At 41.6% G+C, this 24,962-nt stretch overlaps 2 protein-coding genes across 3 annotated transcripts; both read right to left on the minus strand.

Annotated features, from left to right (window-relative positions):
• Nucleotides 1–1,590: 1,590 nt before the first annotated feature.
• On the minus strand, nt 1,591–7,088 carry LLPH (LLP homolog, long-term synaptic facilitation factor). Of its 2 annotated transcripts, none has more exons than XM_009671747.2 (3): nt 6,937–7,088; nt 6,368–6,551; nt 1,591–2,556 (listed from the first exon to the last, which is right to left on the minus strand). In XM_009671747.2, the coding sequence occupies exons 2-3, from the start codon at nt 6,546–6,548 to the stop codon at nt 2,393–2,395; spliced, it is 345 nt and encodes a 114-aa protein (XP_009670042.1). In that variant the 5' UTR covers nt 6,549–6,551; nt 6,937–7,088; the 3' UTR covers nt 1,591–2,392. The 2 variants fall into 2 exon arrangements, with proteins under 2 accessions (XP_009670042.1, XP_068791024.1); XM_068934923.1 differs by lacking the exon at nt 6,937–7,088 and adding an exon at nt 6,751–6,861.
• On the minus strand, nt 7,088–15,500 carry TMBIM4 (transmembrane BAX inhibitor motif containing 4). Its single transcript, XM_009671774.2, has 7 exons — nt 15,105–15,500; nt 13,313–13,421; nt 11,945–12,050; nt 10,975–11,008; nt 9,514–9,631; nt 9,009–9,054; nt 7,088–8,432 (listed from the first exon to the last, which is right to left on the minus strand). The coding sequence occupies exons 1-7, from the start codon at nt 15,199–15,201 to the stop codon at nt 8,226–8,228; spliced, it is 717 nt and encodes a 238-aa protein (XP_009670069.2). The 5' UTR covers nt 15,202–15,500; the 3' UTR covers nt 7,088–8,225.
• Between the last annotated feature and the right edge of the window lie 9,462 nt (nt 15,501–24,962).

Below are 24,962 nucleotides of genomic sequence, written 5' to 3' on the forward strand. Positions count from 1 at the left end.
AGTGAACCTGTTTGACTTTATCCTGGACACCATGAAGGAAATACCTCACACAGCTAGTATTGTTTCAGCTGGTAGGAAGCAACTGCTAAGAGTGCATGGTCTGCTCTCTCTCATTTGAGATTCAAATCCCTAATCTGGTCACAAAGTAGAAGATTAGTAAATCTGTACAACAAAGCTCAGTATCGGTCATAAAAGCAGCAATCTAAAAAGTATTCAGTTGTCCAGATCATTTTCTCTTCTAGTGGAAAGAGCAGAGGCAGAACTGGAACAACTCCAGAGAGCAGAGGATAAGGCAAGTACAGCAGCAGAGGGCTTGATTAAGATGAGGCAGAGTATGGCTCATGCACCTAAAGAAAGTTAAACGGGTAGAGAGGATTACTGTTTTTCACAAAGTTACGTCTATTCTAAGCAGTTGCTTCTTTCTCAATGAAAAAAAAAAAAAAAAACTGAGAAGCTGTAAATTTAATGGAGCATTTTGTCAGTTTGATTATCTCCTCAGAAGAAGTTTGCTTCCCCACAGGCCCTTGCTTGAAAGCAATCTGATTTGCAAACAAGCATGTAAAAATAGCACTGTTACTCGCTCCACAGGAAAAAACAAATTGTTAGTACTTATTCCTAAGAAGCTTTCCTCCACGACTCTCAAAAGCACTGCATATGCATTGAGCAAAATTCAGCCTACTGCATTAAAACAGTAAGAAACACAAATTGACTGCTTATTCCATTTCTGGGTAAAAACAGATGATGAACGTTCAACGAGTATTTTCCTCCATATTAATCAATTTAAAAGCAGTACTAACCCAAATGTTAGTATTTCATATTTGATACTGAAATCTAGACATATTTATCCTAATAAAAAAAAAGAATCAAGAGCAGCATCTTCTATTTTTAGCAGGAATGTTACCAACCTGATGGAAGCATTTTTAAGGTACAAATACAACTTGTTAACGGCACACAATTTAATAAGTTTTAATCTATACATCTTACCAAGTCTCATTAACTCTCAATGTGTGTGAAACAGAAGATGCACTGGTATATTCTAAACACCTTTGTAGCTTCTTTGCTTCACCTGAGCAACAGAAGAATCCTTTCTCCAACATTCAGTAATCAAAAAAAATATACATTTTTCCAGAAAAACTAAAATTTTCTATCAGGTTGATTTCTTCCTACAGTTTTTTAGCACAGTATAAGGCGGTATATTGTTTTTAAAAAGCTAAATCCTATTTCCTATGTTCAAGTTATCACAGCAAATATATCACAATTTCTGGGCAATTGCAGAAGGCAGATCCCATTCTTAGAAAAAGCTGTACATAGGTAATACTCTGTATCGATGAAGGGACCTTCAACAGGCAACACACTGCAGGACTGGTACTGTAATTATTTCCATCCTTGAAATGGATGGCTTTCAAGGTAACCAGTTCTCGGATCTGTCATCACATGTTACTGCCAAGTAATATGCAACCAACTGCAGCTAATCACAATATAAATGGCATCTGTTACGCAATCATGCAATATTTTATCCCATGTCCACATTGTAAAACATGAAAGACGAGTACCGGTTTAAGAGGAATATAAGGCTACTGAAAACACATGGAAAAATAAATTCTCACTTTACTGAAGTTTGGAAAAGGTTTTAAGCCAAATTTACCTTTTACAATGTGTGCACTGTCATTCTCTCAGATGGATAACAAAAGATTAGACCAGTTTTTACTTTCAACCATTTAGTTCCTACAATATTTCAGTTGCAAATAGTAGCAAAAAACATCTTTTTTAAACATCCCAGAACAAAAAAAAAAAAAATCACATTGACACTTCTGACACTTTGTCTTTAGTTTTACAGAAATAAAAGTTCATGAAGCCTTGATGGTGATTTCAGTGTATGATTCAGTTATAGGTTAAGAGCCTGTTTTCATTAATTACCAGATGTTAAAAGCAACACAGATCAGCACAACAAAAGTCAGTTTACAGAAGACTAAGGGATGCAGCCAGTTTACAGAACCCTGTGGTAAAATCACTGAAAGATAAGTTACATTAACAGAGACACAGTACAAAGACCACTTATAGATTATTTTTATGATTTCCTCAGCATTTTCAGTTTCCACATTATAAAAGATGAAGACTCTACCCCCTCAAGAAAGCAGATAACCACAGATACTTAGTTTATTCAAAGGCACTCCACTTTTTTTTTTTCTTTTGAATTGGCTAGATATCAAGTTGATATTGCTTTCATCATTTGCTGGCCTAAGAGTCTCTTCAAAAGTTCAGGTAACACAATGATAAATTATAGTTGGTGGCCAACCCCTTCCCCCCCCCCCCCCCCCCCCCAAAACATGTACTTATTTGGGATCTTTATTTTGTAATTTAATTATTCACCATTTTACAAAATTCCTCGAGTCTACCAGGCTAAGCCTTTGGCCAACTTTGACTTTTTTTTCCCTTTAACACGCTGTGCCTTGAGCTTCTTTTTCTGCCTGGAATTCATCCATATTGGGTACTGTCCATGCTGGTCTAGAAGAGTTTTTTTGTTTCTTTTATTATCTGTGTCCATTTTGCAGTCATCTGAAAAAGAAAGGTATTTATAGTCAGTAAAATACAAGAATCAGCTTCATAGAAGCTATTTCATTACTAGATTCACAAGCTTGATAAAAATATCTCTGCATATAACACTACTTGTATAGAGAGAGCTGAAGGCTTTATACATCAAAAGTGCTTTCCAAAACAATTCAACTGCAACCAGGAACTTCAACGGCTGATAGTAAATATGAAGAATTTCCCCTAAAGGCCCACGTCTGGTCAAAGCACCTTATTCTTCGGTCTGCCATCTGTTCCAATACTGTGTGTCTAAAAACATTGTGTGTGGTCTCCATCAAAAGCTGCAACCATGCAGGAAGCCATAAGCTTACTGAAACATATGTACAATTAAACACTTTTAATGATGTAATTTTTAAGATCCAAGAAAATTCTGAAAAAAATAAATTGAGTGGGAGATGAAGACAGGTAAGCAGAAGAATAGAGAAAAAAGCTGGAATACAATGAGAGTATAAAGCATAAGCCAGTGATGCTACATTTGTCTCAAATAAGTAAGCACAAAGATAAGTCTAATTAGAGGCAGAAAGAGAGAGTTAATCTCTAGGATCAGGAAGACTGTATGCAATATGGTCACTCCTCAGAAGGCTGTCTCCAGCTAGCTAACCCCACAGGAACTGCAACTCTCGGTGAAACAAGGGTACAAGCGGAATACCTTGTTCATAAACACAGATCTGAACTGTACTCTAGTAACTTGTTTCCAAACCTTCCACGTGCAACCGCAAAAGCTCTATCATGAGCTTTTACAGAGAGGAAAAAACCAAGACTTTGTTATGCCTGTCTGATGTTGGGAGACAAAGTTCACCAGGGTAACGCCAACATGCTGCTTCAATAGAGGAAGCGTGTCAGTATAGAGTGGAGCATGCAGGCAGTCTAGAGGAATCTGTACCCCAGAGATGCATTTAGGGAGCCCAAACGCTGAGACATGAATACTTTTAGTCAGCAGAGAATCAGCACAGGGGCCTACTGCCAGCTGGCACAACTGAAGGCCAATCTGGCAAAGGATAGGCAGTAAAAAGAGTCCCAGCTTCAGAGACCTCCTGAGACATCAGAGAAACACAACATGAGGCCTTCTTAATAGTGTTGTTTTCCAAATGTCACAGAAGGAGAGAGGGCCTGCCTCAGACCAAAGTGCCAGATGTTGTGAGCAGGGCTAACTCAGGGAGGGGAGGGAAGTTTGAGTGGATGTGGAGAACACAGAAACAGGCAGTGAGAACTGCTCCTGCTCATATAAAGTGCAATTAGTTGGCAGTTCAGAACTGAACTATTACACTTCTTTCTCTAAAGAAGAATAGCTAAAAGATAGGAACCATGGTACCAAGCACTGTGAAGAACAAGCATCAGCATGAGTTACACAATGCAAGAAATTGTGAATGTAAAAGGAGAAATCCATCTCTCTCTCTCTCTCTATTCCAAACTGAGGCTTCCCAAACAAAGCAACAATCAACAAAAACAGTCCACACCTATGAACCAGGTTGTATAAATATTGTTTAGGAACCCTTTGCCTTCAGTCAATTAATTCATAACTTCAAATATAGTTAGTGTGTTGGTTAAGGATTTCTGTCAAAGTCAGTCTATTCCTAAATATAAAACAGATATATAAAAAAAAAACCTACTACCAACAACAAAAAAACCACACGCACACCACCCTAAGTGCCTCTACAGAAGCTGCTTCTCTGGATTCCTGTCCTATCAAATGAGCACAGTTAAACTGTGAGGGGAATTGGCTTTTGACCGCAAAAAAAGTATATCTCCACAATAAAAGCATGCTGCAACATTAACTAGACAAAAAAATGCTCTTGAACAAAGACTATCACTATTTACATAGTGCAACGTTTTCAGCATACTTTGCAATCTCAAGGATACTGTAGAAATCAGGAGCAGGAAGAAACCTACCAAATAGGAGGTCCAAGGACATAAGGAAAACCTATCAAAGAGGTAAGAGAAAGAGAAAGGGACAAGAAAAAAGCTATAAAAGCAGGAACTAGCAATGGATTCAGATATGATTATCATGAAAGATATCTGCATGCCCACAAAGTTTTAAAAACAGCTACAAAACTGTTTTTGAGTGAAGGCCATCATTTTTTCTAATAATCTAAACTGAAAAAAATTACGTTGCAAAAAATAGCCTGAAGTAACACAGGAAAATATCGCTTATGCACCTATACACTTTCTTAGGCTGGCAAAACATTCACCTATCAGGATGAAGCTTTCCCCGTACTTCAGTCCTTCATAACGTTTTGCAACGACGTAGACTTTCCTGTGTCCAGAAAAGGTTCATACTGAAGACACCTCTCAAAGAGGACACCACTCTCCATGAAATGTCAAAGTGCAGCATATTTGAGGCTGCTATTCCTCTACAGGAATAGAAGGCTGGGTGAAATTGGTCACTGTACAAAAGTTAACAGCAGACTTTGAAGGGAGTACAGGAATAATAAATAGCCAGGCATTTGCTTCAGGGTTTAAAGATAAAGGTATTTCTTCCAGCTTCAGCATCAGTGTCAAAAAGCCAGTAACGTTCCAAAACATTTTGGAACTCAAACTCAAACAAACCTGTAAAGAACAGGACATCTGGTTTACAGGACAAACTAGAACCACAGTCTTCTAACTTCCACATTCAATATAATTTACAGGCTCTTCTATTCAGCTTAACAACATTCCCAATCTTTCCCAATTCTTGAACCACTGACAAAACTGGCTGCATGACTGATAGTGATTACTAGTGTTATTTCAAATCCTTGCTGAGACAACTGAACTACCATGTCTCAACAGACCTCTGCATCCCACACAAAAAGCTTACATCAGCAACATTACAACAGCTTAAGTGACATAAGTTGGAGAAGAGAACAGGACTGATTTAGTTTGGACTGCAGTTTCAGCAAGGGAAGGTGTCTTTTATGATTCCTGTCTGGTATGTAGCAATTTAAAATTTGTTTCCACTTAACCTGGATCACTTCTTTGTAGACAACAGCCTATAAAAGGAACAGAGAGAAAGACCATCCATTTATGGATAATGCCATCCACTCCAATACCATGTGCAATGAATGCAGCCTTAATTAGCATACAAAAACAGGGTCCCCGCTGCCCCAATAGTGAGATATTACATTTAAAAGGAAGAATCACTCCATCTTTCATAAAATCTCTGCAAAATGCTCTTAGCTTTAGGCCCAACTTTTATACTTTTTCTTTCCTCCTTAGACTGGAAGGGAAGTTGTGCCCTTTTTCTAGCTTAACAGCAAAGACGTAGATGCGACTGGAACAAAATGCTCAAGAAAGTAATGAATTCACATTCACCTGATGTCCTGACAAAGAGCTGTACATCCAGAAGCCGTCACATGCTTTAAATCAAGTGTTAACAAGCTCAGTCCACAAGCAACTGGACACAATACCCAAATTAAGTTGCTACATGACTAGACTCAATTTAATTCAATTTAATAGCATGTGTCGGCTTTAAAAGATAAAAATTTTGCTTTTCAAATCACTGCTCTAAATATTCAACAAGCAGAACTTTAGTCATGACGGTGAAAATCAGAAGAACAATAATAAGTAACACTGCAGGATGGCCCTGCCCCGGGAGGGCAGCAACAGGAAAAACTGGGGCAGTGCAAAACAAGCTAAGAAAAGGAGGAATAAAAGACGTCCTGGCACATAAAAAGGCAGGTCTTAAGGCAACCAGCGGCGCTCTTGACGCCCGGCCCGGACAACGCAGCACCCGCCGGGGCCTACGCTGGTTTCTCCGCAAGGCCCGGTAACTTCAGCGCCGCCAAGCGACGGCCCAACTCACCTCCCTGCTCGAGGACTTTCTGCGGGGGGAGGACGGTCGCCACCTCCTTGACCTCCTCCATGACCACGTCCGCGTTGGTTCGCAGGATACTTTTCAGCCTCTCCAGCTCCTTGGGCGCGTTCTTCTTCCTCTTCTCCGCCCGCATCTTCCTCTTCCATTTGCTCCTCAGGCTCTTCGCCATGTCCTGCGGTGAGGGAGCGGGGAAACGGTGAGGGCGAAGGGGCCGGCCGCCGCGGGGAGCCCCCCCGGGGAAGCCGTTACGGCCGCGCGGGGCGCCGTTGCCACCCCCGCCCCCTCCCCCCAACGGCCCGGCGGGCAGTACGCGAGCGCGTGGGGGGCGCCCCTCCCCCCCCAGCCGCGCACGAGGCCCCTCGCCCACCCACCAGCACGCCCGCCGCTGTCGCTCTCTGCGCAGGCGCGGGGCGACGCAAGCGGGACGTCAGGGGAGTCACGTGAGGGGGGAAGCCGTGCCTCCCCTCAGCTTCCCTGCGCCCCGCCCAACGTGGGGGGGGGCTCTACCGTAAATCTCCTAGTGCGCCGGCATCCGCGGTTTCCGGGGCACACCTTACCTGGGCGAGCGAGCACGCCCCGCTGCCGTATTTCCACCCCGGAGCGCCTGCTGGCACAGAGCTGGTGCCGCAGGGCCAGGGGTGTCAGCCAGCGCCGCTTCTGCCTTTGAAGGGCTGCGGGGAGGGACGACAAAACGAACACATCCCCTCATAAGGAAAAAGTGAAGCTTTATTTTTGGTTATTTCCACACATTTCTCAACGAAACCTTAAGACAGAAAAGAGAAATCATCGCACATGCTCAAAACAAACAATTTGCAGACTTCCTTTGTCAGCATCCCCCAGTAAAAATTCCAGCACGGAGAGTACACATAGCCATGAAACATCCTGTTTTTTTAATGCAAGAAATACATATCACTTTGGCTTTTTGCCACTGGCGTGACAGGTGAAAGGCAAATAATACTTCAGACTTCAACACTAAATATTAAGCAGGAAATCATTTGAAAATTTTTTACCCTGCCTGCCCTTTCAGAAGTGCAACAGCCTGGAAAGCAGCCACTGTCATGGTGCTTCTGCCCAATTAGCAAGTGCTTGCTGGCCAAGTGATGGCTTACATTTTTCATTCTCCGCCCCCTGAAACTCTCCCCTCCATGGAGCTGCACGAAAAGATTAAAGCGTTTTCCAATTTTTAATGGCAGATAATTAATCTTAATATATGCAAGTTGTAAGATGCCAGATTGCATCTTTAAATGATTTTTCAGACTACTGAAAGATAAGCAATAAATAACTCTTAATAAATGAAGAACATTCCCTTGAAGTGTTTTACTACTCTCTCTGCTTACATAATAATCCGATAGCCCACAACAGAAACAGAACCTCTCCTTCAGAGAGGGTATTCCCTTTCACCAAACAAAAAACAAGAGAAATATTACCTTATTAAATCATTGCATAATGATAAACTCAGAGTACATTTATGCTAGACACACATAACCCCAAGGGAACCATTTCCAGCAGCTACAGAATAGCAGACAGAGGCTTTCTGATAGCTTATTCTAGAGCAACCAGAAGCTGGCAACTGTTTTGATCATGAATTATGGAAAGTGCAAATTAAGTTAAGTAATTAAAGTGACTGAAATGGCTACAGCTTGTTAACTAACAGACATTCTGGAGAAGAATTTTCAGCTACGTGAAAAGCCTTTTATTTCTAGGTTGGGATCAATATTCATGGAATGAAAAAGTAATAAAGATGCAGCCTCTAGAAGCTAAAACTACACAGTTTGTAGATCACCCAAACCAACACTATTTAGGTACTTAACTTTATATACGCTATATTCAAGCCCTAGCGCTTTGATTATTTTTTATTAAATGCCTCTAGTAAACGCAGCAGATGTAAGAACAGATTGATGATGTCCAGGTAAAGATTGATTGCAGCCAATATGTACTCTTCAGGGGATAATTTGTGCATCAGCAAATGAGTGTCATAAATAATAAATCCACAGAACAGAAGCGCTCCAGCAGCAGCAAACACCAACTCTATTGTCTCACTATAAAAAAACAGCTGGAGGCAAATGAAAAAAGACATTTGTAAATTTCATTTTCTTTTCAATATAAAAAAATCTCTGCAAAAAGATATGGCCAGATGTAAAACACAGGTCTTGTATCAATACAAGACAGGTAAAACCTTCCATCTATTTACTGTTACATACATACAGACATAACAATACAATAACATTTCAGTGCTCTTATTTCACCTAGCGCCCAGTTATAGAGTCTCTTTAATTGGGTATAAAGTATATCCTTGTAAGAGAGAGGAAGTTCTGGTCTCCAGAACAGAACACAGTTATCCAATTAAAAATCAGCTATCCTTCGCATTCCCCCAGTCAAGTGAAAAAACTTTGTCAATCAACTGAAACACCATCTTTATATCAGCAAGAGCAGCATCCAACAAATTTGATTTTGAAATGCATGGTTAAAAGATCGCAGCATAATCTGACAGTAATGAACCTAGCTAGGAATTTTTTGTTCATGAAAATATACTGAACTATCCAAAACTTTTTTTTTTGTGTTACAGCGTAAGCTAGTAAAAGATTTGAGTTGAATAATATCTTTTAATCTTGAACGCAAGGTATCTTACCCTCAAGAACCCTGAGATGATTAAAATCCACAAACAAGCAAAGAGCCTGGAAAAAAAACAAAAAAAAAAAACTGTGAGCAACAATATTAATTTTGTTTAAAACCTCTTCCCCTTCTATAAAACCACCTCACAATATATTTGTTACTTAAATGTCCATAAATCTTAGATGTCAACTGTTCATTGGTTCCAGCAGTTAAACTCTGTTGCAGAGAGCAGTCAAAATTGATGGCTGAAATTTACTTTATATTTGAATCAACTCCCTTCCGTCTCAGGGACAAATCCAGATAAACCAGTCCTCTAGCATAGTACTATGGTTTTAAGAATCATAATCACACTGAGGAGCGCTATGCTAGAAATAATTTCTTATCAAGAGAGCAGCACTGCATACAATTAATAATTTAAGATAAATAACACCCCCAACATTCACTTGAACCGAGGTAACTTCTGTTGACCTGCACTCATTCTTATATCTACAAAAATTGCTAAAAAAAACAAAAAACCATACCCTGCTCCAAATTTGCTGAAGTCTCTCTTTGATTGCAAGGTATATGCAGTCAGTCCAAGGAACACAGCAGTAGTAAGAATAAAGGCTTGGAAGACGATGGATACATCATAGAAGCTCACTATAAACAAAAAAGTAAATTATCATTTACATAAAATATGCTATGTATTTGCTATCTTTTAATGAAAAAGAAAGTTAGACTTTAACTGATAGGAAAACAATCTTATTTATGAACAAAGAAATAAAATTATGCCTGAATTCGTCTTTGCACTTCAAGATCAACGCATAGGATGCACTCGCTCTTGCCCTAGCTAAGTTGGACATTTATGGTATAGCTGTAGCTCTCTTAAAGGAGATAACAGATCTTCTGTAATCATAATAAATACAGCATTTTAATCTTTGATGCACAAGATTTTAAGTAAAAAAAAAGTTTTGAATGTTTCATGATACTGATACACGACAAAAATCCCGACACAAGCAATCCTCTGAAAAGGTTCAGAAGAATTTTGACTAGGAGGGTAGGAAGAGAAAAGATAGCTAGGTGAAGCCTTTTTTCCCCCTCCTGCCTCCTTAATCTTACTTTTCCCCAAATGACTCTTCTTTGCAGGAGGCCAGAAACCACAATGAAGTGGTCTGACCTTATGCCAGAAGCTACAGTGCAAGGTGATGCCAGGTCTTCCTCCCTTTACCCCAACCCCGCTAGCCCCTGTGCCATCTCCTCCCTCAACAGAGGATACAAAACTCTCCAACTCAACACAGTTCTCTTAGGGGAAGAAGAGGGGAAAGATGAAGATGTTTGTTTCACTTGCAGATCAGCTCTGCTCCACTGCAGCATGTTAGCGGAAAGTGCCGTATAAGAAAGGGCACTACTAGCTGTACTGAAAGGACAGCACAGCTAGCTCACTTCAGGCTTGTACAGTTTCGGTTCTGGATCACAGAACTTTTCAGGTCTGGAAAAAGGCAGGAAATGAAAGTGAAATGGAATGAAGCCAGAGAAGGCCAGAAAGACTAGCGTTACCATTCTGAATCAGTAACTAATAATCTTGTATCATATATGTTCAGAATCCTAATATTGACATTGTATCATTATATAAACAACACAAAGCTGTTTAGCACCAGCACAAAAAAAGTGAGGAGAAAAAGGGATATTAAACACATTGCTGTAGTGCAAAAAAACCCACAATCTTTTTTCTTGTTATTGACACTCCAATTACCTGTGGTACAGAAGAATTACAGAAATTACTATTTGCGTTTAATAGTTAAAGGGGGTTCAAAATCCAGCTTCCCCCCTTGATTTCCAGGTGTTTGCTGACCTCATATCACTGTCACTGAAAATTTCAAACAGAGGATTTATTATCACTTTAGTCACATCTGGGAATCTCAGGTGGCAATTAGTATAATATATTGGATTCCTTTTCCAATTTCTGTAAGAAATCAGACAATAAAAGGATGACAATCACTTACCTGTAATAGCAACTGTCAGTGCTTCCAAAAGGGTCTACAATAGTAGAAACAAAAAATTGAAAGGATTAAAAAAAAAAAAAATCACATGGGAACTCCATGTACAACAAGTCCTATGCTGCTACACAATCCCAGTATGTATTACATAAACATGTTAATACATAAGAAAACTTAACAAGAGGGCTACATTTTCAACAAAATAATGGCAACCATAACTGTCTTATGTACTGTCTTTCTACTTAGGAAGAACAGGACATAAACTGAAAATGAATCAGAAACATTCCCTATAGAAAATTGTCATTTTGGTCTTCTACTCAGCACACAGCATTTAGTGTGCTTATCACACTTACAAACAATTCAAGGGGCTATAAAATTTCCTCAGAGCTGCTGTTATTAGAAATGAACTATTTTCAGCTTTCTGTATACTTTTCGGTATTTGAAATACTGTCATCCAACAATCTTAAACCCTTAGTAGACCGCTAAGTATCTGCATCAACTCTCCCATCCACACTTGTTTTGAAACAGAACTGTAAATCAAATGTATTATTGATGTCTGGGCACAAGGCTTTTATGGGCCATAAATTTTTCCTAAAAAGCAGTTTCAAATTAAGTTTCGTTACAAGAAAACATGAAAAAAGTATTTATGGCAGGAACCAAGAGGCCTGAAACAAAGCTTTCAACCCATATCTTGTCTAAGCCAGTGGGAGCAGCAAAACGGGTAAAAAAAACAAATAAGCCCTTGCTGAATCTAATATTCAAGCTCCAATATTCTTCCTAGAAAGAAGAGCTAGAGACTATCTAGGAACAACCTGTGGACAGAACATCCAAACAATAATTCAACTTTTTATAAGTATACAGGAGATCATGCAAGAAATAAACAAAAAAAACCAGCCACCCGTTTGATTCAAGGAGTTGATCAAAACGAAAGATATTCTAAAGGACAATTAAGAATTGAATTTATATAGATACTTACAAATCCAAAAAGGAGGTATAAATTAACAGGATGCTGGTGTCTGTAAAGTGTCAATGCTAAGATTATAGCCAAAGAGCCAAACGCAGATATCAAAAGCAAGGCAGGCCTGTAAAGTTTCATACAACAAAAATCATCAAAACTCAAATAAAATATCTGGAACACTAAGGAAAATGTCATATCAAACAAAGTTCTTAACTGATCATCTGGATAAAGATATTGCTTTACGTATCCAAAGTAAATATAAAGGAGGTTTTACAGTAAAACCACTCCAGAACATACCACCATGGATACTTGGGTAAAAATAGTACAGCTACAGGTAAAGATAATTTTTTCATACTGAAGTTACAAATCATTCAATCACCTGGAGATGAGCCCGTAGGAAGAGGAAAATATATCTACACCAAACATACAGTTTTAAAATATATATGCAATATTGTGCCTATTTTAAAACTCCACATTCAGGGAACTGTTGTTTATAAGCACCCGAATGCAACAAGCATGGGCACTAATTTCAGCAAAGAAAATCAGTACTGACCAATAACTACTGCTATAATTAAACCACTCAAGTAGCCCTTCAAGAAAAAAACTAGACCAAAACCAAACACAAAACACAACAGTTCCAAGTGAGCAGAAGGATCTTCAGTGTCCAGATTAAAGTATAAACTGTAGTTTTACAAACTCTGTTGTATACACTTATACAGAAACTTTCATGTAACATTCGATGCCCCTTTATTAGAGCTATGAAGTAAGTGAAAGTAAAAGCAAGGTCTGCAAGCGCACTGGGGAAAGTGAAATGAAAACAAACTGCATTCAATGCTCTCCCTTTTCCTCTAGTCTGTTCACCACAGTTTATTCCTTTTGAGATTTGTTCTTTTTCTAACTCATGGCAATTTTAGAGGCAAGAAGTAAATCCATAGGAATTTTAGAAGACCAGTTTCATGGGGAAAAAAAGAAAAAAAATTTGGGGCGGGGAAGAAATGATTTGGCGGTTTGGAACAAGTGCCTAAAAGCAACAGTATTCCAAACAGACTCTAAGAGCAGATATTTAGGAAGACCATAAAATAAGAAATGTCATTAACTGAGATGTACTGCAACTGATGTATGTGTTTTCATAGCATAAATATTAATCACTAATCAAGAAATATTAATCGCTAAAGTCACTAATCACTAATTAAACAAATGAAATAAACTCTGGTATCTACACAGAAAACAAGAATTGTCAGAGAAGAAAGGTTATGTCCTAATCAGGTTCCAAAATTTCTATTACAGAATCAAAACATTGATTAGGAACACAGAAGTGTTCCAGAGTGACTACACAAACTACCTGTTACACACTGATAAATAGTTCCATTTCATTTCAGTATCTACCTTTCATGCACAAATGTCTGAACTCCAGTACAGTACAGAAAAATTGCAGATGTGACGGTGGTCAAAAGAACTTGAACTGAAAGAATGCTGTAAACTTTCCGCAGAAAAGCTAGAATAAGACAAATAAAAATGAGATCAGTTCTGAGTTACACTTACAAACTTCAACAGTAAATCAGATACAAGTTTGCTCTGTGATATATACCATAAGAAAGTGTTTATTTATTGAAAAAACACAGAGAAAAGTCATAAGAAGCCATTTTTTCCTAAAACTCTGACAGTATTCCAGGAAACATTACATTTATTTCTGGGGGTCAATATTTAAACAATAAGGATGATAAAAGGAATAAAATAGCATTTGGGAGAAATTTACCTTGGACTATTTTTAAAACTACATAGACATAATCTGACTAAGAAGCTACTAAAAGTACACCTTCTCCATTACTTTGCAAGGTCCATCTGAAGGACCTAAATGAAGAAGGATTAACTTGGAAGTTGCACGGGAGACAGACAGCTATATGTTTTTTAAAAAGGAAAAATCTTTATAGTAACATCTATTAGATTGGCCTTTGGCCATCTTAGATGTCATTTACAATAATTTGGAATTTTCATTGTACTGCATGGATTTCCTCAGATACACACTGCTACAAAATCCCACAATTAAGCTAACAGGCTTCATAATTTTTGGGTGGAAGAGTGGTTCAGGGCACTCCATGACTGCATGTCATACAGACGTTCTCAGTTTAGAATGGAAGGAAAGCGAGTCCATTAGGCAAAAATGCTCTGAAAAGAAGAATAAGTTTACAGTGAGAATCAATTCAGTCTTGAATGACACAATCTAAACATGTTTAAGTGCACATACAAGCTCAGCAGGGCTACTTGCAGCATGTAACCTTAAATATACTTGTAAGCCATGAGGGACTGGATCCTACTTTTGTTGTAGCAAACAGAATAAACATAGAAGTAGCCTGCTAGCTAAGGTACTCTGCTCCCTGCATTAAATGCAGCAGCAGTTTTGCTAATGGCAAGGCCTTCTCACACATTTCCCATGGTATCATTTTTCAAGCAAGCTCGAACTGTATTTTGTGTAGGGAAAGGTCTTCCACCTAACTGAAACCTCTAATAAAAAATTCACAGCACAAAGCCATATTTGACCAAGATGCATCCAGTAACACTACAAGGACTGCTGAGGAGACACTTGCTACAAGAATATTTAACATGTTTCAGACCCACGTATTAACAGCAGACCCATATTTCATGGCCACTAATACAATCTTTTAGCACCTAAACACTTAAGCTGAAGAGACAACATTTTAACATCCACCTCGGGGGTAACGAAACTACTCTAATTACGGACACCAGTTCTAACACTGATACCTCTTACATATCAAAGTTCAAGCTTCAAAAGGAACCAGTGTGAGGAAAACCAAGTCTGAACGTATACAGGTTTAATTCGTCTGCTAAAAAGACCCACCCACCCCTCATACACTGAAAGGATAAAATCCCACCCTTTGCCGACCACTGATCTTTCTCGCACCCTCCATGCCCTCAAGCGGATTAAACGATACCCAGGCTGCCCACACGTTCAGGCAGCCCTTACCCAGAAGGTGAAAAAGGCTGCACAAAACCTAAACTAAGCTAAACTCAAGAGCGATGGGGTGAGTAGAGGGGAAGCCCTTGGACGCACGGTAGCGCTACACCCCCGGGACAGCTGAGCAAGGGGAGGCAGCAGGGGCCTCTCTGCAAGCCCGGGGCGGGGGGGACCTTGCTCATCCCTCCCCGCCGCAGCCCCTACCCATGCGGATGTGAACGCTGGCCGAGGCCACGTTGCTGCCATAGTTGAAGTCATCTTCGATGGAGCTCCGCGGGTAGCGCTGGTCCGCCACCGCCATCGCTGCTGTTGTTGTCGCCACCGCCGCCGCCGCCGCCGCCTCACCCAGCAACGGCCGCAACGCCTCGCTTCCGGGCGAGGCAACGGCGCTCCGCAGCGCCGAGCCGCCCACGCAGTCGAGCGGCCGAGCTCATCGATGGCCGCCGCCGCTGCCTTGCCCAGGGGGGCGCTGTGGTGGCGGGCGTGCCCCGAGGGCGGCGGGCGGCGGGCTCCGCGCTCCCCGCCTGCCGCCGAGCCGCTGCAGGGCCGCCGCCGAGGGGCCAGCAGGGCTGAGGAGATGGGGGGCGCGCCTTGGGGGGCGGCGGCACCGCCGGGCCGCGCCAACGGCCGGCGGCGTAACGGCTGCGCGCGCGCGCGCGCGGCCTGGTCTTGGGGCTGGGTGAGGAGTGAGCTCGGGGGCCGGAGGGGACGGCGTCGTTTCGTTTGTACGTGAGAGATTTTGCTTGAGTAGGGGTAGTTTTTTGTTTGGTTGTTTTGTGTTCTCTGCGCAAATCGCTTCATTAAACGGAACTCTTATTGACCCAGGTCTGCCCTGCGCGTTATCCGGGAGGGCTTAAGGAAGCGTTGTGTTTGTGTTTGTCTTAAACTCATTTTCCTCTTTCTGTTTTGAGGGCTGAAATGTCGAAAAGGAAGTTCCTCTGGCTAAAAAAAAAACAAAAAAAACAAAAAAAAACCCCCAAAACAGCCCTCTGAAATGAGTCACCTCTACCTGCTGTGCAGAAATGGTTCTCCAGCAGACCAGGGCTGCCCGTGGCTATGGTCACGTCGCTGGGTTCAGCAATAAGTGATAAAGGCGGCCTCGGGCATTAGCATTTGCTGTCATTATATACCACCGAGAGCTGGGTTGAACTGCTTTAAATGTTTAATGCAAAGTAGAATCTTATTCTGGCTTTCTCCTAATTATATGTCTTATCCTTCAAAGTAAACTCATCTTAATTGACTGGCACACAAAGGTGCTCAACGTTTCTCAGAAGTCACTTAGCACTTTGCACAATCAGCAGTAAGAGTTGATTCCTTATAATTATGGAATTACCCCAGCAAAGTCACCCAAAATTGTAATTTCCCATTTACGAATCCACTAAACATACAATTATGGGTGATGTGACGGGGAATGCAAAATGTTATTTCTTACCTTGTGAATATTACCAAAAGCACGCCAAGAAACTGAAATGACAGACACTTCAGAAATGTATGTAATAGATTCTACTCAAATAAAGTGGTTTTGAAAATTGAAAAATTGTGGCTTCTAATGTACTCAGTGTCTCAGGGGAGAAGTAAATAAATTATATGATTCTGTGATGAAATAATTCTGAGCAAAGTTCTTCCAATGAGTTGACTTAAGATATTACATTTCAGTCACCAATACAAAAATTATGAACATTATTTTATATTCCAGGAAGTATTTATGGCTCTCCTAATGTCATTTTGCATTTTAGCCGCTGTAGAGCAGGATCTTTCAGCTTTAATCTTGAATTCTGAGATTTATGTACTGTTTGCACTGTTGAATAGTAACTCGGTTGAAATAATTACGCTGTCAGCTTTATTGTGAATCCCTTTGTAGAGAACACCAGTGATGTTCTCTCAGAACAACGTTTAGAGTTCTGGGCAAGCTTCTGGTGATGCTTTCTCCTGATACATACGGTGCAATCCTTTAAAACACCAATTACCAGAATCCACTTAATTCTGTACCTAGACTAGTCACGTCTCGTGACTATTATCCTGACCTCTCAGCCTTTGTGTGTTGGGTTTGGGAGCAAATGCTGTTTTCACACTGATGGAATATAGCTGCATGCTGAGGAGGAGAGAACATTTTTTACTGAATACAGAGATCCTGACGTGTTAACGTCCAGATGGTGAAGCAAACAGGTTTATAATCATACAGCACTTTGGCTTTGGCCATCAGCAGCTGTGGTGCAGAGGCGGTATGCATGAAGGAGAAGGAAAATGAAAGCTGTGAGCTACTTGTGATGGCTGTTTCTTGGCGAGAAAGTGGAATACCATTTCAGGGCACTCAGAAATTAGTGCTGATCCAAAGGCAAGTATCATGCAAGGATCCAGAGCATCGCGCTGGCAGAGTTTGCACATGACAAAAGCCTACAGATTCTTAGTGTCAGCTCTCACATGTGCCCAGGTGACACCACATTAGCATAGGTTCACAGCCCCCTGCAGCTAAGTCTGGACCTTTATGTTCCCAATTAGGTATCTTGGTGATGCTCTCCTACCTTTTTCTCAGTGCTAGGTATTATTGGTCAGCATAATCAGTGTTCCCTGGTGCAAGTCAACATCAGAGCCATCATGTACTAACTTTGCCACCCCGGGTACTGGTCATCCCCAGCAACTGGCTAGTCTCTTGGTAGTCTGTACACTGGCTGCCAGGAAGGTTACTTCGGATGCACGCTGCTGGAAGTTTTCATGCTATAGGTCAGAACCATTTTGTGGGGCACAAGACATTGTTTATGGGCTTATATCATAGGGGCTGCTGAACTGTATGTTTATTCATGGCCTCAAGCCTTCAAGTTGATTAGAAGAAAAGAAGGGTTTTCGGTATTGCTCCCAAGCCTGACTGAAAAGCAGCAACGTAAGGTGAGCTAAAAATAACTGCGGTGATAAGCTGTTGTGAAACTCCTACTTTTTTCATTAAAAAACAGAATTTTTGCTATCAGGACTATGATGAACTTGACTGAAGTTTCAGTTCTCCTGGTTAATCGGAGAGGCTGTTTATTCTCTGCTTCTGTGACTTAAAAGGGCCTTCTCTTACATATTGGTGTAGCAAAAGATACTTGCTCAGCAGTAACTGCTACATGACGTGGTAGCATGCTTTTGGGAGGCTGAAAAAAGGTGCCACTTTATAATGAAGCTGAAAACTGCTGTGCACCATTTACCTCATATGATAATTGCTAGCTATTTGGCAGAATCTCATGAAAACAGTAGACAGCTTCACTTCTGGTTGAGAAACCAAAAATTTCAGAGCATTACAAAAGAATGGACTCCTGCAAACTGTTGCAAATAGTCTGGGCCTAGGGTAAGTTTTGCTGAGCGTGCGTACTTGAAAGCTAGCATCTGAAAACAACGGACGGAGATTGTTAATGCTTTGTAGGATATCATAAATTTATGTATACCAATTCAGTGGTAGGGTTTTTAATGTTCTAGTTGAGTTTATCTGTAATATTTTATTTGAAAATCAATTTTATTTTGCTTAGGAGGAAGATGTCATTCCAAGAAATGTTAGCATGCTTCTCAAAGACAACCTTAACAAACATCAAACACTACAAATAATAACAACATTTGCTTAACAAAGCTGTACTAATTTTTACCTATATAGATATACACTGTTACATAAAGCAGCGCAAACCATACAAACTTTCTGCAGTATCACATTGTGTGTGTGTGGAATACATGTCTACAAATGTGAATTGAATTCACAGTGTTTGTGATTTAAGGATATAAGCGTGGGGAATTTCTGCCTGAAAGCTTTGTCTCGGGCTTAGGCTAGCAAAGAACAAAGATACCGCTTCAACTGTAGCACCAAAGGCAGAGTCCCTGAGTTTTCTTCACTTTCATGAGGTAGGAAAAGAGTCGGATGTGCTGGACATGCAAGAAGGACGGTCTCTCCTGGTGTGGGGCGCGACTGGGCTGGGAGGGATGGGCTGGAGCTGCTCACTCACGCGCCCTCCCGCACGCCTGTCTGCCTTCGCGTTGGCTTCAGCAGCCGCTCTCGGGCTCAGCTCTCCTTAACTGTCTGGTTTTCTTTCTCTTTACAGGAGTTTCTTTGTTCTTCTTGCTGTTTCCTGTATCCATCTGTCTTTTTCCGGAAGAATATACCTCCTTTCCTCTGTTTTCTCTGTTCTTTTCTGTGATATTATTATTCAGTGATCACCAAGCAACACATTGGGATAGTTTAGCTTAAGAAAGAGAGGACTGAAGGGGAGACGTAGGAGTCTTCAAACACTTTACAAAAGGCTGTTGCAATTCTCCGGCTCTGTAGAAAGTATCAGTTAAGAGGCGGTGTGGCTTAAACCGTAGTAAGGAAAATTCAGGGTGAAAAGTTGAAAACTTTCCAGCAGTAGGCAGTGTAAAGCAGTGGGATAGTTTGCCTGGGCTTAGGCACAGTTTGAGAGCTAGGAGTTTGCAGGAAACAGACACACCCACGTATGCACTTCCGGGCACTCACCTTCCCCGTGGAAGATGTTAGTCTGATGTAGGCCCCAAGAAGCAGTAAAGAGCTTATTCAGAAAGGCAAGAGCCAGAGCAGCAAACGATGCAATGGGGGTTACTCAAAAGTATAATCTGCCAAGGTTGCTGCAGAACGGGAAGGGAAAAATTGTTTACGGCTGTGATACTGATAAACCCTGCAGTTTTCATGTCAAAAGAGAGCATCACCCTTGTCTTAAGATTTTTTTCTCTGACTTGCAGGCACAATGCACTGTACAACGAGCGCTGCTTTGGAGTGACTGTACTGAACTGAGGTTTAATAACACTGAGTCTCTCTGCCTGGCTGAACGCTTTCAATGTCTATGCAATTTTCCATTCCTCACTTTGGAAAGTATACCTTATAAAACGCTAAATATACCTTATAAAAAGCAAAGTATGTTTTACATTGCCTTTCTCTTCTGTATTTGATGTTTCCATAAACATACCTCCATTGCACTATTTTTATTTGAAACCGCTGCAGTCCTACAGTGCCTTGTTTAGAACCGGGGAGACGCCACCACTCGAAGAGCCTGCAGGGGTGAAAGAGCTTTCTGTTCTCCAGGCCCTGCTTTGGGCTCCTGCGTGAGGAAAAGAAGCTCTTTCTCGCTGAAGCCCTGGTTAAGGAACCATGGACTCCTCTGTGCCTTTTGTCCACGATATGCATAACTTGCTGGAAAAATTCCATCTGGCACGCGGAGGTACTTGGGGAAGGTACTTGGAGCATTGCCAGGATTCTGCTCCTATCCAGAGGTTTGTTTTTAAATAATTGTGCCAGAGCCCCTTTGTTTGCTGCGGCTTTGAGCAGTGTTCCCAGAGTGACCCCTCTCAGCATCACTTTGATATACATCTGTGTATCTTCACAGAAGCACGGCTGTTGTGACGGCAGGACTAAGCCGTCACCCCTCCCCAGCCTGCAAAGTCCATGACCCCTGCGTGCCTCCGTACGAGCGCGTGAGGCATGACTGCTGTAATATTGCTGAAGGCGGGGTGTGCCGTTGCAGGAGCGGGTAGTCACAAACGGGGCCCCATGGCTGCCTGCCAGCGTCTCGGCAAGGAGGTAACATCCGGTCAACTTGTGTTCAAAACCGTACAGTGCGCGCAGTGCAGCCATGAAGCAATGTGGGGTAACAGAGGAGAGAGGTTCATTTGTCTGATTATATGGGCACATCCACCTAGCCATTTATCATTGATTTATCCCAGAATGAACTTTGTCCACTTCATTTCGAAATAGATTATGGAATTTACAGTAGCTGGCTAGTTAAGTTTGAAGGATAATTGCGTTGTGTGATCATGAGAAATCTTCATCTGGAGAAACAAGCGTTACAGTGAAATTACCCTCTCACTCAAAATAAGAAGTTCTCTGTGAGAAGTGGAAACAACCTCACAACTGCAAAGTTCTTCTAAATTATATCTCTAAATGTACAGGACACAGTAGCTGCTAAATTGTAACCACATTCTTACAGGGCAGGAGAATAACATAAAGAAACTCAGGGACAGATGTGCCATCTGTCTGTTGCTCTAAAATCCCGAATGGTGAATTTTGAAATCCACAAACCAAGGAAAGAGAGTTTATCTTCTTTAATATGTGCAGTCTCATGAGAAAGGCTCTACCCTTTAGCAATCAGACGAGCAGGCTGACCTTTCATTATTCCAGGATGAATTAGCTCTCTGAAAGTTCCTTCAGTTTCCCATACCCCTTAGCTTTGCCTAGTGACACATATATTCTTTTTCCTATTAGGTCTCATCTACATTATAGAATATTTATTTGTACATGACTGCACTGTAACTTGATTAACTCCTCTTTTTTTTTAAATGTTTGCACATTGTTTATAAGACATGCCAGGTTAGGTTTGGGTCTTGGACTCGCAACACGCCAGACGTCTCAGATGCACTAAGATATGGGTTATAGCTGGGAACTGAGCTTTCTGGTGGCACCGGGCTATAAATGTGTGGGCTACAAGCCTACCTGCTAGAGAGCACGATGTGGGAGTTAACTGGCTGCACTGACTGTATATTTGCTCTAAGGACTGTGAATGGCCCTTGAACAGATATTTGAGTTTGAATTATGTGTTTTTTGTGAACCTCTTTGAATGTAACCAGGGCAGGTATGTTTCCATTTGTAAACATGACTTCAAGGTCAACGTATCTGCAGTTAATAGATTAGTGCTAGTAGTTAATAATCTAATCCTAGCATTGAAAGTCTTCTCCCAAGGTGTCTGTCCATTTATGTAAGTCTCTTGAATATGTTTCAAGGATGCAATTTTATTTTGACAAGCTGAGGTGTTTATATTTTGAGGTCAGGATCAGGCTGAAAGTGCTTTCTTGCCTATTATCCCATCTTTGTTATTCTAGTAAGTGCTGAAGTTGAGAAAAGAGCGTTACTATTTTATGCCATGTATAAGATTGAATCCTCGGGTAAATACAGAGTGCTACACTGACAGCCCAATTACAGGTATTTCTTCCTTTTTTCTGTTCTTTTACATGGGGGTGATGTTACAAACTAAACCAATTTAATAGCTGTGCTGCCTTGTGAAATAGAAGGGGTAGCATTCTGGAATTTGTTTATCTCGAGGAAGCATTGAGCATACCATGGTTTGGGTCTGATATTGTTTTGTTCGATTTCAACTTAGCAGGAAAGACTGCTTGCATTTTGGGAAAGCCACGTGGAATCTGTTTATAAAAAATTAACTACTCTTTTCATACAAATTCTAGTGTGCTTTAATTGTTTTCTTTGGACAGCCAACATCACCTATAGTGGCTAAAATCATCTAAAATCTGTGTGTACTTCTGTAAATTAATATATCTAAACCTTTGAGCTTATTTTCTCATTAACGCTTTTAATTCTTAACCATTTTCCCTTGCATTTGGAAAAGCTGAGGTCAGATTAGCTTATTTCTGTTTCTGAGTGTCTAGGGCAATAGGATCCTGATAAGAACTCCCACGTGTAACAATAATAGTTTGCATGCTGTTAAAGGAAAAAATCCTAAATTTAAAATAACAATGGCTTTGCAGCTGTTTGTCATGTCTACTCTGCAGAGACTGAAGAGTGGGATTCAGCTCTAGCTGAAGACAACCGCATTTAGGTGTCTATAAATAGGCATCTACATGAGTGCTAAGTGTCTAAGCAACCATGATTGCCGGTGGAAACAGGGATGGCATTCAGGTACCTAAACACAGGTGCCTGGTGCCATTGTATGGCCCTTAGGGTATCTACCTCACCTCTGCTTGCTCCTCCAGAAAGGCACTGGGTTTCTGTGGATCCTCTGCCATATCTCCAAAGCCATGCAGATGCCTTAGACACCCAAGAGTTTCCTAAAAGGCACCACGTGTCAGTGTTGAAGCAATGGCACCCTCCCCCGTAGAGAGCCATTCAGAGGCCCAGGAATCAGGGGCAAGACAGAGCAGCAGTTTAAAAGTATTGAAGTATATTTACATAAATCTAAAGTGATTGTCTGGTCAGCAAACCTTCTAACAAAGGAGTGACTGCATACTGTATTCTCTTCTTGCTTCTAGGGTCTTAATGTAGTTTTGGTTACTAATTCTCCTTTTTCTACTTTCCAAGCAAGATAGTAGGAATCATTTAGAAGGAAAATGCTTTTGTGGAACAGCCTGTGGTAATGTAATCTGACCGGAGAAATCCAGGAAGAAGTGAATAATGGAAAAAAAAAAGGGACTATGAAGCACATCAAAATTAGGGGGGCACTGTGATAGCCTGTTAGTATTTGGGAGGCCTAAATAATGCTTGTCAGAGAGTAAGATAATCCGGGTTCCTAGGCTGTGCTGCCTATATGCAGAAAGTTATACCAAAGTAGTTAAACGAAAGCTGTCCTTGGAAAATGAGCTTAGAAGACAATGACTGCATTTACAAATAATTTAAAATAGTTCTCTTTTATTACTAATGTCAACTGCAGCCCCACAGTCAGTCCTTACCACTGTTGGAGAGGACTGCGGTCTCCAGCCCAGCCTCACGCCCTGCATGGGGCTGGTGCCATTTGGTCACCTCTCCTCCTACTGCTAGTGACTTGCTGCTCCCCAGCTGTCTGCCTAGCTTGGTCCTGCCCTGCACATGCTGGCCACCTCGCCTGGCCTCACATCACCCTGGCCATATGGGTCCATGAAGGGGCGCTGAGTGGTGAGGGGGTGTTGGGAGGTGAGGGGTGATTGAGTGTTGAGGGTCCATTGAGCAATGAGATGGCTGATGGGTGGTGAGGGACTGTTAGGTCTCACAGGGGCAGTGGATGATGAGAAGGCATTGAGCAGTGAGGGCTTTACTGGGCCGTGAGGGGCCAGTGAGTGGTGAGGGGGCAGTGGACAGTGAAGGGCTATTGAGCCATGCAGGGCCATTTCCCACTGAGCAGGCTCCTTCACAGAATCACAGAACAGTTTGAGGTCGGAAGGGACCTCTGGAGATCATCTAGTCCAACCCCCCCGCTTAAGCAGGATGAGCTAGAGGAGGCTGCTGAATACGCTCTCCAGACGGCTTTTGGATATCTCCAGGTGAGGAGACTCCACAACATCCCTGGGCAACCTGTTCCAGTGCTCAGCCACCCTCACAGTAACGAAATTTTTCCTTATGCTTGGATGGAACTTACTGTGTTTCAGTTTGCGCCCGTTGCCTCTCGTCCTGTCACAGGGCACCACTGAAAAGAGTCTGGCCTTGTCTGCTCTGTACCCTATACTCCCATCAGATATTTAAGTTCGTGGATAAGATCCCTCTCAGTCTTCTCTTCTCCAGGCTAAACAGTCCTAGGTCCCTCAGTCTTTCCTCACATGAGAGATGCTCCAGTCCCTTCATCATCTCAGTAGCCCTTCCTTCCTGCCTTCCTCCTCCCATTCAGGGTCCAGCAGAGAGGGCAGGGGGTGTAGTGGGAGAAGAAGTGGTGGGATGAGCATGGAGGCACAGGTGGTTTCCTGGGGACAAATGTGTGTCTCGTGTTTGCTGAGAGGAGGGACAGTTGTTCACAGACTTACTTGCTGCTTCAAAAGTGTGGATAGAAACTACCTCATGACAGTGGAAAAAATTATCCAACTGCGACTGCACACTCCAATTAAAGTTAAGCTTTCAGTTATGTAAGGTTCAGCTTTACTGCTGTTGAATTCTAAGGGATGGTCTCCCATCCTGTCCTTTGCCCCAAGGACAGCCTTGGGCCCCTATTTTTCCCATTTTTGCTTTCCACAGCTCAGCGGCTTTCAAGTGATTTCCTGGAGCTTCACGGCATTGAAAAATACGCAGAGAAAGACAGAAGTGGTCTAAGAGATTTGGTGCTGGTGAAACAAAACTGTTGACAGTCTGATGCAGGTTCCTCAGGAAATGGGTCGCTGGCAAGCCCTTAAGTTCTTCACAAGGTTAATTATCTACTTGTATGAAGCAGCCCAGCTTTAAATCTCAGGATGCAGGTGCAAAATATATAGTTACTGCCCGTTTTGCATGAAGGCAGAAACAAAGATCATGACTCCAAACACAGCAAAGTAACACCACACCATATCAAGCCACCTTTCTTGAACAGCAGCTGAGAAAAGAATACTACAGCACCCTCAATGCAATACTTGGTCCAGGCTATTGCAGCAAAG

This window comes from Struthio camelus, chromosome 1 (genome assembly GCF_040807025.1).
Source record: "Struthio camelus isolate bStrCam1 chromosome 1, bStrCam1.hap1, whole genome shotgun sequence".
Taxonomy (NCBI): domain Eukaryota; kingdom Metazoa; phylum Chordata; class Aves; order Struthioniformes; family Struthionidae; genus Struthio; species Struthio camelus.